This window comes from Melopsittacus undulatus, chromosome 10, assembly GCF_012275295.1.
Source record: "Melopsittacus undulatus isolate bMelUnd1 chromosome 10, bMelUnd1.mat.Z, whole genome shotgun sequence".
Taxonomy (NCBI): Eukaryota; Metazoa; Chordata; class Aves; order Psittaciformes; family Psittaculidae; genus Melopsittacus; species Melopsittacus undulatus.
The window spans coordinates 35,256,539-35,270,725 of NC_047536.1; the positions used below are offsets into that span (position 1 = coordinate 35,256,539).

Below are 14,187 nucleotides of genomic sequence, written 5' to 3' on the forward strand. Positions count from 1 at the left end.
CGGAGCCGGGCGGGACTAGGCGTGACTGACAAGCGCCGCAGCCAATCAGAGGAGTGGGGGGGCCAGTGTAGAAGCCGAACGGAAGCGGGGCGGGAGTAAGAGTGACTGACAGGCGTCTCAGCCAGTCGGGGTGCGGGTTGTGCCGCCGAACCGGGCCCGGACCGTACCGTACCGAGCCGAGGCGAATCATGGGGGTAACGGGACTCGGCGGAGGCAAACGGGGGGGGCAATGGCAGCTGTCGGCTCCCCTGGGACCCCATGGAAGCCACTCCGGTCCCTCCGGGCGGCTCCGTCCCCCTCAGGCGGCTTCGGCTCCGCTCGGTTCCCTTCGGGCGGCTCCGGCCTCTTGGGGTGCAGTTCGTACTTTTGGCCACAGGAGGGCAGCACCTCCCTTTGCTCTGAGCCACCCCTTTGCTTCCCCTCCCGCATCTCCGGCACCTGCAGTACCGAGCTTTGGACACAGGATGGCAGCAGCGAGCAGTGCCCCGAGCTACGCCGTGCCCCCCCACCTCCAGCACCTGCAGTACCGACGCTTGGACACGAGGTGGCAGCACACGCTGCAGAAGCAACGGCCTGAGAGCAACGGCGGCTCCCCTCCCCGTTGACAGCCTCCGGGGACCCCAGCTGCTGAGTGGGGACAGTTTGCAATATTGGGGCTGGGGCAAAGTTGCTTAAGGAACTTCTATTCGAGATTCTTTCAGACTTTTATTGCTTTGTGTTTGCTTTGTGGGGATTTATAATCACATTCTTCTCTTTTGCTTTTTATTTTCTTTACACATTTTATTTCCTTTTTCATTCATGTTTTTTCCAGCTGTCCTTGTCTTTTAGTCTCTTTCAGTAACTATTTTTAGGCGTCCCATACCTAAAATGAGATAAGAAATGGGCAAACATGGGTTAGAAAATGAAAAAAATGGTTCAAAACACCTTACAAATGGTCCAAAGTGGAACACAAGTGGCCCAAAATGGATTAAAACAATCAAGAAATGGGTAAAAATGGGTTAGAAGTGGGCAAAAATGGCCTACAATGCGGAAGATGTGGATAAATATGGGACAGAAACAGCCACAGACAGGTCAGAAATAGCCCCCAAAAAAGCTTTAAAGGGGTTAGAAATGGGAAAGATGGGTTAGAAATTGCCAAAAACGGCTTAAAACTGGTAAGAAATGGGCAAAACTGGGATAGAAATGGCCATGAATTGTTTTGAAATAGACTAAAATGGCTTAAAATAGGGTAGAAATGGGGAAAAATGGCTTAAACCAGGCTCAGAAATGGGCAAAAATGTGTTTGAAGTGGCAAAAAAAAATGGTTAGAAGAAAAAATAGTTTAGAAATGGACAAAATGGCTTAAACCAGGTTAGAATTGGACATATAAGGGTTGCAAATGGCTAAAAATGGGTTTAAATCTAGTTAGAAGTGGCCACAATTGTGTTAGAAATCGTCAAAAAAGGCTTAAAGCTGCTGACAAATGGGAAAAAATGGGTTAGAGAAATAAAAAAGTGGCTTAAACAGAGTAAGAAAAGGGCCAAAAAAAGAGGGAAATTTTAAGAAATGGCTTTAAAAGGGTTAGAAGTGACCAAACACGGGTTAGAAATGGCAGAAAGAATTTAGAAATAGCAAATAAAACAGTTTAGAAGTGGGCATAAATGAGTTAGAAACAGCCATGTTACGGCATCTTCTTGGAATCAGGGGCTAAGTACACACCTCTGTCCCTGCAAGTGCTGCCCGGGGCTGCCAGGAAAGCCGATCTGTGCAATAGGCTGTGTGTGTTCTGGTCTGTGAGCCCACCATCAGCTACGGTACAGGTGAAGTCTTGTCACTGGAAAATGTTGAGCAGATAATACCCTTTAGTGAGCTAGAAAGCGGCACTAACGCTGCCTGCCTGGCAGGCTAGGAAAGGCAGATACATTTGGGGTTATGCACACGAAAGCTCTACGTCCTGCCGTGGTTCCAATGTCATTGCTCTTAGAGGTAAATGGAAAAGCAGCCTCAGGCCTCCTGCTGGGCTCAGGGATCCATCAGCTGCACCTGAGCAGCTTTGCCTGCAGGATGTGATACTTGCTATGCTGGTAAGTGACCAGTTCAAATAGGTTGAAATCAAGGTGCATTTGCCCAGAGCTGGGTGTTACTCGCACTGGTACTGGTACTTGTGGCAGCAAACATTTACCGTGACCCACCTGCTGAACAGAGCTCAGTACTGCAAATAATAAGCCAGTTTCCCCTCCCTGGCTGCATTAAAACAGGCTCCTCCAGATGAATTTAACCTCATGTCAGTGAAGCACTTTAGCTCAAGGTGCCAAAGACAAGCTTCGGCATGGGCACAATGCCACCAGACACACCAAAGAGCGTGAGGACGGGAAGCCCTTCCCTAAGAAAGAAGGGTAACTGTGGCCTTGGGCTTCTAAAGAGACCCTCAGCAGCTGTAGGGAAATGCCTGCATTCCCTGGGGTTCTAATCATATGAGCACAGGATGGTTTTGGTTGGAAGGAACCTTTAAAGGTCATCTGGTCTAACCTCCCCTGCCATGAGCAGGGACATCTTCAACTCCATCAGGGTGCTCAGAACCACATCCAGCCTGGCCTTGAATGTCCCCAGGGATGGGGCATCCACCACCTCTCTGGCCAACCTCTGCCAGTGCTTTACCACCCTCATTACAGAAAAATACTGGGGCTGACCTGTTCCTGGTTCTCCCTCCCTCCCTCCAGGCCTTGCCTTCTCCTCAGCAGTGCAGGTCCTAATTCAACAAAGACAACACCAAGGGCTGCAAACTCTGCTGGCAGTACCCAAATGTCAAGAGGAAACCGGGGACCTGCATTGTCACAACATCCAACAGGATGATTAGAAAAACACTGGTAATTCCCCATAGCCATAGAGCTGCTGCAAAACAGCCTGCAAGCAAAGCAATTGCTGTTTAAGCAAAAAGCAGCGCAATGGTCTCCGAGCAGGAAAGCAAACCAAGCTGAGATTTCCTGGGACAATGTTTTCAATTACGTGAATGTAATTGACTGGAAGGGAAAAAACTTCTTGAATTAAGCACGTAAACAAGGTGAACAAAATAATTTCTTCCTTGTTCAAGCAGAGGATGTGGTTTTGCTCTCATTTACTGGCCCCAGGTAGGAGAATCTACATCTGTCCAGCTGTTAAAGTGTCACTCTGCATTATGCCAATGTAAGAGGAAACAAAGTCCTGCATCCACATCTTCAGCCCCAGCTCAAGAGGGACGTGGAGCTGCTCAAGCGAGCCAGAGGAAACCATGGAGCTGCTGCGAGGGCTGGAGCAGCTATGCTCTGGAGCCAGGCTGAGAGAGCTGGGCTGGGGCAGCCTGGACAAGAGAAGGCTCCTGAAGGGGAGACCTGAGAGCAGCTCCAGTGCCTAAAGGGGCTGCAGGAAACCTGGAGAGGGGCTTGGGACAAGGGCCTGTAGGGACAGGCCAAGGGGAATGGCTTGAACCTGCCCGAGGGGAAACTGAGCTGAGCTCTTAGGCAGAAGCTGTTCCCCGTGAGGGTGCTGAGGCGCTGGCACAGGGTGCACAGAGAAGCTGTGGCTGCCCCATCCCTGGCAGTGTTCAAGTCCAGGTTGGACACAGGGGCTTGGAGCAACCTGCTCTAGTGTGAGGTGTCCCTGCCTGCCTGTGGCAGGGGTTGGAGCTGGATGAGCTTTAAGGTCCCTTCCAACATGAACCATTCCATGATTCTGTAAAATGTAGAAATGGGGAGGATAACTACAGGCAAATTACAGACCAATCGATGAAAGCAGAGAGTAAATGGATTTCCTCTCTCGGCAAGGTCAGAGAAGCATGTGCTACGATTACCAGACATACCTCCGCTCTCTTCTCCTGCTTCCCAGTTGCAGAAACCTCTCTTTCCTTTTTGGTCTTGCAGATGAAAGAAAGAGGCTAAAAAAGTCTTCTGGAGCTCTTGAAAGGGTCTGTTCTGGCACACACAGTGTGCACATGGCTGCACGCTGCTCTGAAACAGAAGGGTTCTTGTATTTATCTAAGAACAAGAACTGGGTTTTTCTCAAAGCTCAAGAAACCACTGATGTGGGTCCACAGCATCAACGCTGATGAGGCTGATAGGCGGGTGTGCAGCCTAAAAAGAACGCATGATCAGGGTGCAGGTCACGTGTAAAACTCGCTCAAAACAGACACTCATATAGGGCATCGTGCAAGCAGGGTATTGCTGCAGCAGCCGTCCCTTGAAGAAATGGCTGGTTTTACAAACCTGTCTATCCTTACATCATCTTTATGTTCCTCCTCCTCGTACATATGAACATAAATTGTTAACAAGTTAAGCATAGATGCATAGATGGCATAGATGGCCACTAAAAACAAGAAACAAAAACCCATGTACTACTATGCCAAACCTAATACATCGGTGCTGCTCACACCAAACCATACACTGGGAGCTTCCTGCCAGCCTGTACCACTTCAGAGCTTGCAGCTTTTACCATGATATTATGATATTAACTTGAATTTTTGCACTGACTGCTAAGAAAGCAAAAAAGGAAGCATTTTTAGCAAGGGATAATAAAGCTATTTCATAGTATCATATCTATAAATAAAGATGCATTCATTACCATCGTACATCACAGTCCTCTATGATAGGCAGGAAAGTGCCAAGTCCCCAGCTCCCCATGCCTCCCTGGGCACGGGCCCTCACTGCAGGGGCACCTCTCCAGCTCACAGGGCAATTCTGCTTTCGGAGGCAGCCTCCCGGAAGGATGCAGCCATTTCATCCTGTTTCAGGGCAGCACCACTCCAGGTGCTATCATTGCAACCGGCCACAAACTTCCCCTTTCTTGGGGGAAGAGAGGGAAACCGATGCGTTTGACTCCTGGAAAAGCTTTGGGGTGTGATGAGAAACATCCTGCACACAGAACAAAACAATCGAGCACCTTGGGGAAGCCCTGGCAAACTGTTTCTGCGGCTCTCCATGGGTCGCAGCACCCCCAGTGTCTCTCCCCCCCCCCCCGTTTGTCCGTACCCCAAAGACCACGGTGGTGGCGCCGTGCAGGAGGTGGATGCCGAGTCCGTGCAGCAGCGGCGGCAGCAGCTGTTGCCGTGGAGACCGTGACCCGGAGCGGCGGCAGCAGCTGTTGCCGTGGAGACCGTGACCCGGAGCGGCGGCAGCAGCTGTTGCCGTGGAGACCGTGACCCGGAGCGGCCGCGGGGAACACGAGTGCCTCCGGCAGGAGGGATGGGAAGGGGGACACGGTCCCCGCTGCAGGCCGGGACAGCAGCGCCGCCCCCCCGCGACTGCCCCCCTCCGGCTGCCGGCCTGCCCCAGACCCCCTCGGTGCCCCGGTTCTACCCTGGGCCGAGCCGAGCCGTGCCGTGCCGATCCGGGCTGAGCCGTGCCCGGCGGGGGGGGCAATGGGAGGTGTCGGCTCCTCCCGGAACCACTCGGTTCCCTTCCTCCTCCTGCCCCCTCCCGCCCCTCCCCGCCCCGCCCGCCGCCATAGGGCGGCCATGGAGGAGGTGCAGAGAGAGGTGCGGGAGCAGGAGCCGTGAGGAGAGGGGAGGGAGGCGGCTGGGGGGGAGCGCGGCTCTGCGCCGCCATGGGGAGAGGGGAGACAGGGGCGGGCACGGGGGGGGGGTGCACTGATGCCACTTGATAGGCGCCATCTTGAGTACGGGCGCCGGGACAGGCCAAATTAGTGAGACGCCATTTTGACGTACGGCACTACGGGGCGGCCATCTTGGTGAGGTGCTAGCCTGAGTACGGCACCTCACCCCTCATGGCGTCCGCGTTGCCGTGGTAACGGCCGCACCGCGCCTGCGCTGCCGCCATTTTTTGTTCCAAGATGGCCCTGACGAGCGCGGCGCGGCCGGAAGCTCCGTTCCCGTCCCGTTCCCTCCTCTCGGGGCTCGCAGGGCCCCCACAGAACCCCATAATGGGAATGCAGAACTCCAGATACCCCTCATAAAGCCCCACAGAACCCCGTATCCCCCCCCTATTGCCCCACACGTCATCTAGGGACTCCAGAACCCCATATCCCCCCGTATTCCCCCATACACCCCATAAGGGGTCTCCACACCCCTACAAAACACCACGGAGAGACTCCAGACCCCCAAATCCCTCCATAGACCCCCATACAGGGACTCCAAATCCCCCCCCAGACCCCCATACTGGGACTTCAGACCCCCAAATCCCCCCAGACCCCCATGTAGGGACTCCAGACCCCCAAATACACCCATAGACCCCCATGCAGGGACTCCAGACCCCCAAATCCCCCCACAGACCCCCATGTAGGGACTCCATATCCCCAAAACCCCAGTATTGTCCTCCCATATACCCCGCCCTATGATAGGGTAGGCTAACCCCATCTAATCCAGGCTCATCTAACCCAGGCTAACTGAGGATAGGCTAATCCAGGTTAACCAAGACTAACTCGAGGTAACTCAGACTAAACTAAGTTAAGGAGGCTAGGATAATCTCACCCGTCTAATCTCACCTGTCTCTTATCTGAGCTAAATGACCCGGGATGATCCAAACCGGGTCACCCAAGCTAATCTGACCCGGGATAATCCGACCTGGGCTAATCTGACCGGGCTAATCTGACCCGGACTAACCTGACTCGAGCTAATCTGACCCCTGGGGTAATCTGACCAGGGACAAATCTGACCCAGGACAAATCTGACTAGGGTCAGTCTCCCCCCAGTCAATCTCACCCAGGTCTAATCTCACTCATCTTAATCTCACGCTGGATGGAGGCTATGCTATGCTTCCCCAGGCTAGGCCAAACCACACAGCCGTGGTAAACTAACGCAGGCTATGCTAACCCGAAGTGAGCCGAGCAGAGCTGAAGCCACCCGGGGGGGCGGGGCGGAGGGTCAGCGCCGTCCAATCCCGGGCCGCACGGCTGAGGGACCGTTTTCCCGCCTAGAGACCGGTGGCCAATCAGCGGTGTCCTTTTCTGTGAGGGAGCGATGGCAGTGCCCGGGAAGGAGCAGACAGCGGTGAGGGCTGGAACGCAGCTTTGTTTTCTGTACGTGCACGGTTACGGAGCTCAGCAGGGTTTAGCTCGGCACGGTAAAGATCGAGACTTGCTGGACGAAGGTTAGTTCGGGCTTTGGTGGGCGGGAAGACTGTTGTGATGACGGAGGAAAGGGGTTTAAATGGGAGAGATAGTGGGGAAGGGGGGGAGAATGGCTGTTAGGGGGGACAGATGGTAGAGAAGGGGGGTGGGGGTGTGGGAATAATGGCGGTTAAAAGGGATAGATGATGAGAAAGGGGTGAAGAGTGGGATACGGGATAGAAGAACAGGGGGGAGTGGCGGGGGGGAAGACAAATTGGCGTGGTGGGGAAAAGCAGATGCCGTATTGGGGGGGACAACACATGACAAGAAATGGACCAAAAGGGCTTGGAAACAGCCAGAATGGCTTCAAAAGAGAAACAAGTGGGCATCAATAGGTTAGAAATAGCCTAAAGAAGATTACAAATAACCAAGAGCAGCTTAAAACAGGACAGAAATTACCACAAATAGAAGTAACAAAGAAACAGTTTAAAACTAGTAAGGAATGGGCAGAACAAGATGGAAAAGCCTCTCCATTGTTTACAATGTGACAAAAGAATCTAAAAAAGGTTTAGAAATGGAGAAGAGTAAGATAAAAATGACCATACAGGAGTTAAACCAAGCTAGGAAACGGCAAAACCAGGCTAGAAATGGGTAGGAAATGGACCAAAATGGTTTGGAAACTGCCAGAATGGCTTCAGAAGAATTAGAAATGGGAATCAAGAGGTTAGAAATAGCCTGAAGCACATTAGAAATAGGCAAGAGCAGCTTAAAACAGGCCAGAAATGACCACAAATACTAAAGAAGGAGCCAAAACCAGCTTAAAACTAGTAAGGACTGGGCAGAATAAGATGGAAAAGCCTCTCCATTGTTTACAATGTGCCAAAAGAATCTAAAAAAGGTTTAGAAACGGAGAAGAGTAAGATAAAAATGACCATACAGGAGTTAAACCAAGCTAGGAAACGGCAAAACCAGGCTAGAAATGGGTAGGAAATGGACCAAAATGGTTTGGAAACTGCCAGAATGGCTTCAGAAGAATTAGAAATGGGCATCAAGAGGTTAGAAATAGCCTGAAGCACATTAGAAATAGGCAAGAGCAGCTTAAAACAGGCCAAAAATGACCACAAATACTAAAGAAGTAGCCAAAACCAGCTTAAAACTAGTAAGGAATGGGCAGAATAAGATGGAAAAGCCTCTCCATTGTTTACAATGTGCCAAAAGAATCTAAAAAAGGTTTAGAAATGCAGAACAGTAAGATAAAAATGACCATACAGGAGTTAAACCAAGCTAGGAAGGGCAAGACCAGGCTAGAAATGGGTAGGAAATGGACCAAAATGGTTTGGAAACTGCCAGAATGGCTTCAGAAGAATTAGAAATGGGCATCAAGAGGTTAGAAATAGCCTGAAGCACATTAGAAATAGGCAAGAGCAGCTTAAAACAGGCCAAAAATGACCACAAATACTAAAGAAGTAGCCAAAACCAGCTTAAAACTAGTAAGGAATGGGCAGAATAAGATGGAAAAGCCTCTCCATTGTTTACAATGTGCCAAAAGAATCTAAAAAAGGTTTAGAAATGCAGAACAGTAAGATAAAAATGACCATACAGGAGTTAAACCAAGCTAGGAAGGGGAAGACCAGGCTAGAAATGGGTAGGAAATGAACCAAAATGGTTTGGAAACTGCCAGAATGGCTTCAGAAGAATTAGAAATGGGAATCAAGAGGTTAGAAATAGCCTGAAGCACATTAGAAATAGGCAAGAGCAGCTTAAAACAGCCCAGAAATGACCACAAATATTGAAGAAGGAGCCAAAACCAGCTTAAAACTAGTAAGGATTGGGCAGAATAAGATGGAAAAGCCTCTCCATTGTTTACAATGTGCCAAAAGAATCTAAAAAAGGTTTAGAAACGGAGAAGAGTAAAATAAAAATGACCATACAGGAGTTAAACCAAGCTAGGAAACGGCAAAACCAGGCTAGAAATGGGCAGGAAATGGACCAAAATGGTTTGGAAACTGCCAGAATGGCTTCAGAAGAATTAGAAATGGGCATCAAGAGGTTAGAAATAGCCTGAAGCACATTAGAAATAGGCAAGAGCAGCTTAAAACAGGCCAAAAATGACCACAAATACTAAAGAAGTAGCCAAAACCAGCTTAAAACTAGTAAGGAATGGGCAGAATAAGATGGAAAAGCCTCTCCATTGTTTACAATGTGCCAAAAGAATCTAAAAAAGGTTTAGAAATGCAGAAGAGTAAGATAAAAATGACCATACAGGAGTTAAACCAAGCTAGGAAGGGGAAGACCAGGCTAGAAATGGGTAGGAAATGAACCAAAATGGTTTGGAAACTGCCAGAATGGCTTCAGAAGAATTAGAAATGGGCATCAAGAGGTTAGAAATAGCCTGAAGCACATTAGAAAAAGGCAAGAGCAGCTTAAAACAGCCCAGAAAATGACCACAAATATTGAAGAAGGAGCCAAAACCAGCTTAAAACTAGTAAGGATTGGGCAGAATAAGATGGAAAAGCCTCTCCATTGTTTACAATGTGCCAAAAGAATCTAAAAAAGGTTTAGAAACGGAGAAGAGTAAAATAAAAATGACCATACAGGAGTTAAACCAAGCTAGGAAACGGCAAAACCAGGCTAGAAATGGGTAGGAAATGGACCAAAATGGTTTGGAAACTGCCAGAATGGCTTCAGAAGAATTAGAAATGGGCATCAAGAGGTTAGAAATAGCCTGAAGCACATTAGAAATAGGCAAGAGCAGCTTAAAACAGGCCAAAAATGACCACAAATACTAAAGAAGTAGCCAAAACCAGCTTAAAACTAGTAAGGAATGGGCAGAATAAGATGGAAAAGCCTCTCCATTGTTTACAATGTGCCAAAAGAATCTAAAAAAGGTTTAGAAATGCAGAACAGTAAGATAAAAATGACCATACAGGAGTTAAACCAAGCTAGGAAGGGCAAGACCAGGCTAGAAATGGGTAGGAAATGGACCAAAATGGTTTGGAAACTGCCAGAATGGCTTCAGAAGAATTAGAAATGGGCATCAAGAGGTTAGAAATAGCCTGAAGCACATTAGAAATAGGCAAGAGCAGCTTAAAACAGGCCAAAAATGACCACAAATACTAAAGAAGTAGCCAAAACCAGCTTAAAACTAGTAAGGAATGGGCAGAATAAGATGGAAAAGCCTCTCCATTGTTTACAATGTGCCAAAAGAATCTAAAAAAAGGTTTAGAAATGCAGAACAGTAAGATAAAAATGACCATACAGGAGTTAAACCAAGCTAGGAAGGGCAAGACCAGGCTAGAAATGGGTAGGAAATGGACCAAAATGGGTTGGAAACTGCCAGAATGGCTTCAGAAGAATTAGAAATGGGCATCAAGAGGTTAGAAATAGCCTGAAGCACATTAGAAAAAGGCAAGAGCAGCTTAAAACAGCCCAGAAATGACCACAAATATTGAAGAAGGAGCCAAAACCAGCTTAAAACTAGTAAGGATTGGGCAGAATAAGATGGAAAAGCCTCTCCATTGTTTACAATGTGCCAAAAGAATCTAAAAAAGGTTTAGAAACGGAGAAGAGTAAAATAAAAATGACCATACAGGAGTTAAACCAAGCTAGGAAACGGCAAAACCAGGCTAGAAATGGGTAGGAAATGGACCAAAATGGTTTGGAAACTGCCAGAATGGCTTCAGAAGAATTAGAAATGGGCATCAAGAGGTTAGAAATAGCCTGAAGCACATTAGAAATAGGCAAGAGCAGCTTAAAACAGGCCAAAAATGACCACAAATACTAAAGAAGGAGCCAAAACCAGCTTAAATCTAGTAAGGATTGGGCAGAATAAGATGGAAAAGCCTCTCCATTGTTTACAATGTGCCAAAAGAATCTAAAAAAGGTTTAGAAACGGAGAAGAGTAAGATAAAAAATGACCATACAGGAGTTAAACCAAGCTAGGAAACGGCAAAACCAGGCTAGAAATGGGTAGGAAATGGACCAAAATGGTTTGGAAACTGCCAGAATGGCTTCAGAAGAATTAGAAATGGGCATCAAGAGGTTAGAAATAGCCTGAAGCACATTAGAAATAGGCAAGAGCAGCTTAAAACAGGCCAGAAATGACCACAAATACTAAAGAAGTAGCCAAAACCAGCTTAAAACTAGTAAGGACTGGGCAGAATAAGATGGAAAAGCCTCTCCATTGTTTACAATGTGCCAAAAGAATCTAAAAAAAGGTTTAGAAATGCAGAAGAGTAAGATAAAAAATGACCATACAGGAGTTAAACCAAGCTATGAAGGGGAAGACCAGGCTAGAAATGGGTAGGAAATGGACCAAAATGGTTTGGAAACTGCCAGAATGGCTTCAGAAGAATTAGAAATGGGCATCAAGAGGTTAGAAATAGCCTGAAGCACATTAGAAATAGGCAAGAGCAGCTTAAAACAGGCCAGAAATGACCATAAATACTTAAGTAACCAAAAATAGCTTAGAACTAGTCAGGAATGGGATGAAGTAAAATGGAAATGCCTGTTAATTGTTTAGAATTAGTCTTACTGAGGCTTACCTGAACCTAGCGACCGTTTCTCACTGTGCAGCTTCTCAGACCAGCCAACATGCAAGATCCATTCCCTGGGCATGATGCTCCAGCTTCTCAGCTGTTGGGACTCTGCTCTGGGAGGGGCAGTTTCTGCCTGACCTGGATACTGCTGGTTCTCTTTCTCCCTGCCATCTGGGCTTGCTTCTTCCCCGTGCTCTTCTTTATCTATCTCTGCCACGGATTCTGCTGCTTCCTGCTCTCACAGCCAAGCAGTGGAGAAAAGAGAACAGTGAGGGATTTTTTTATGGACAAATCCCATGCAAGCATTTCACAGGAGAGACAATCCCCTACAAAAATTCTTACCTATGAAACCCAACAGCCGCAGCCACTGCAGCCATTAGCGAGGGCCTGTGCTTGAGCTGCCTCTGCATCTGGAATAAGAAGCATTTATGAAGAAGCCTGATGGCTTTACTGGAGCTAAGCAGTTGTCCAAAGACGGGCGAAAGCAGGAGAGCAACAGCAGCAACTGAAGTCCTTAACAGAAAGGCTGGGATGAGCTGGCCTCCCCCAGGGCTCAGCCCAGCAAGGTCTGTGTGCAGAACAAAAGGAGGGCAATGCACCCTTCCCCCTTCTCATTTCTCCGAGAATCCCAGTCTCCAGATCCTTCAGCACCTTAAAGCTACAGTCAACAGTCTAATTTCCCAACTAAGCACAAGATTAGATCAGAGAAAACAAGCAGGGAACGCCTTGGCTGCTTTAGAAACAGCTATTTCAACCCTGGCCCCTTTCCCTCCCAGTGCAGGTACAGTGTGAATTACGGACCTCCAGGTAACCCCCCCCCCCCCCCCCCCCCCCCGTGCCTTCACTCCCCTCAGTACCGAGCACCGAGAGGCTTCCCGTGCCGAGCGGCCAGCAGGCAGGAGAGGCCCCTCTGCGCACGTCCAAAGGCACGGCCGGGCGGCCGGGCCCGCTCCCCTCCCCGGTAAGCCCGGCCCCGCGGTGGGCTCGGCTCTCACCTGCTGCTGCCGGGACCCGGACCTGGACCCGGACCCTGCCCGCCGCCATGCTGCTCCCGGGGGCTGCGCCTGCCACACCGAAACGGCGCGGAGGGACCGGAGCCGGCGGGCGGCCACCAGACTGCGGCCGCATGGAGCCGCGCTTGCTACAGCCCGCCGGAAACCGGCGGGCACCACGTGACACCAGCCACTTCCGGGGACAGGGAGCACCACGGCTCATGCGCGGAGGCAGGGCTGCAGTACCTAACCTGGACACAAGATGGCAACAGCGAGCGGCGCCAGCCGCCGAAACGCCCGCCACCCCCCCCCCCCTTCCAGCCCTGCCGATCATTGTCATGTCATCCTTATGGGATCACTGTCGGGGCTGCAAGAGTGTCTGCCGGCTGCTCTGCATCTCTGCCACAGAGCCTTGCTTCAAGCCTGCTTTCATCACGTTGACAACTGCTTCAGAGCAGAGATCTGAACAAAAACACTGGCCAAATTATCACCGAGTTGCTAAACAACTACTATGTTAATACCCACACAGCTTTTATGTCTAGAGACCATTGCTGAGCCCAGAACCTGTAACCTCCATCCCAAGGAAATGCTCAAGATCTGCCTCTGATCATAATACACACAGACTTGCACTACAGATGCTGCACCTGGCCCAAATACACACCATGAGTAGAGCAGCTCCAAGGCAAACACACACACACAAAACACTACACATGCTGTGACACCAACAAACAGAGAATAACCTACACAGGCACAGTACCTCCCAGACGGAGCAGCACATCTGCCCAGATCACATGCACAGACCCAAGAGCAAAGCAACCGGGCTCCTGAGGAGCCTGAGAACCAGGTCTGACAAAACCAAATCATTCCAAACACAAACACAAATAAGATAAAAATGACCATACAGGAGTTAAACCAAGTTAGGAAAGGGCAAGACCAGGCTAGAAAATGGGTAGGAAATGGACCAAATGGTTTGGAAACTGCCAGAATGGCTTCAGAAGAATTAGAAATGGGCATCAAGAGGTTAGAAATAGCCTGAAGCACATTAGAAGTAGGCAAGAGCAGCTTAAAACAGGCCAGAAATGACCACAAATATTGAAGAAGGAGCCAAAACCAGCTTAAAACTAGTAAGGAATGGGCAGAATAAGATGGAAAAGCCTCTCCATTGTTTACAATTTGCCAAAAGAAATCTAAAAAAAGGTTTAGAAACGGAGAAGAGTAAGATAAAAATGACCATACAGGAGTTAAACCAAGCTAGGAAAGGGCAAGACCAGGTTAGAAATGGGTAGCCTGAAGCAGATTAGAAATAGGCAAGAGCAGCTTAAAACAGGACAGAAAAGACCATAAATATCTAAGAGGTAACCAAAAACAGTTTAAAACTAGTAAGGAATGGGTAGAATAAAAATTCTGTCTTAAATTTCTATTCAGATCTGAATGGAAAGTGAACACCTTACTTCATTGTAGGGTGAAATTAATGTGAAATAAACAGTACAGGGGCTATTAGGAACTGCCCATTCAGAATGGTGTGTGCCTTCCTGAGGGTTGTGTTTATGTACCCACTCTTCCAAAGTCTCCCAGAACTGAACAGAATCATAAAGTCTCCAAGAGGATTTACTGAATCACACACAAATGAAGTGGTTGCGTCT

General features: G+C 48.8%; 1 protein-coding gene across 14 annotated transcripts; it reads right to left on the bottom strand.

The window, feature by feature from the left end:
• Positions 1 to 798: 798 nt before the first annotated feature.
• LOC117436735 (translation initiation factor IF-2-like) lies at positions 799 to 11,599 on the bottom strand. Of its 14 annotated transcripts, none has more exons than XR_004550068.1 (5): positions 11,559 to 11,599; positions 6,779 to 7,084; positions 3,815 to 3,957; positions 1,699 to 1,813; positions 799 to 862 (listed from the first exon to the last, which is right to left on the bottom strand). XR_004550068.1 is itself a non-coding variant. In XM_034066928.1 (4 exons), the coding sequence occupies exons 1-4, from the start codon at positions 5,464 to 5,466 to the stop codon at positions 2,646 to 2,648; spliced, it is 708 nt and encodes a 235-aa protein (XP_033922819.1). In that variant the 5' UTR covers positions 5,467 to 5,947; the 3' UTR covers positions 2,610 to 2,645. The 14 variants fall into 14 exon arrangements, 5 of the variants coding, with proteins under 5 accessions (XP_033922819.1, XP_033922816.1, XP_033922817.1 ...); XR_004550067.1 differs by having other exon boundaries at positions 3,815 to 3,962; XR_004550065.1 differs by lacking the exons at positions 6,779 to 7,084; positions 11,559 to 11,599 and adding exons at positions 4,980 to 5,070; positions 5,151 to 5,944 and having other exon boundaries at positions 3,815 to 3,962.
• Positions 11,600 to 14,187: the final 2,588 nt, after the last annotated feature.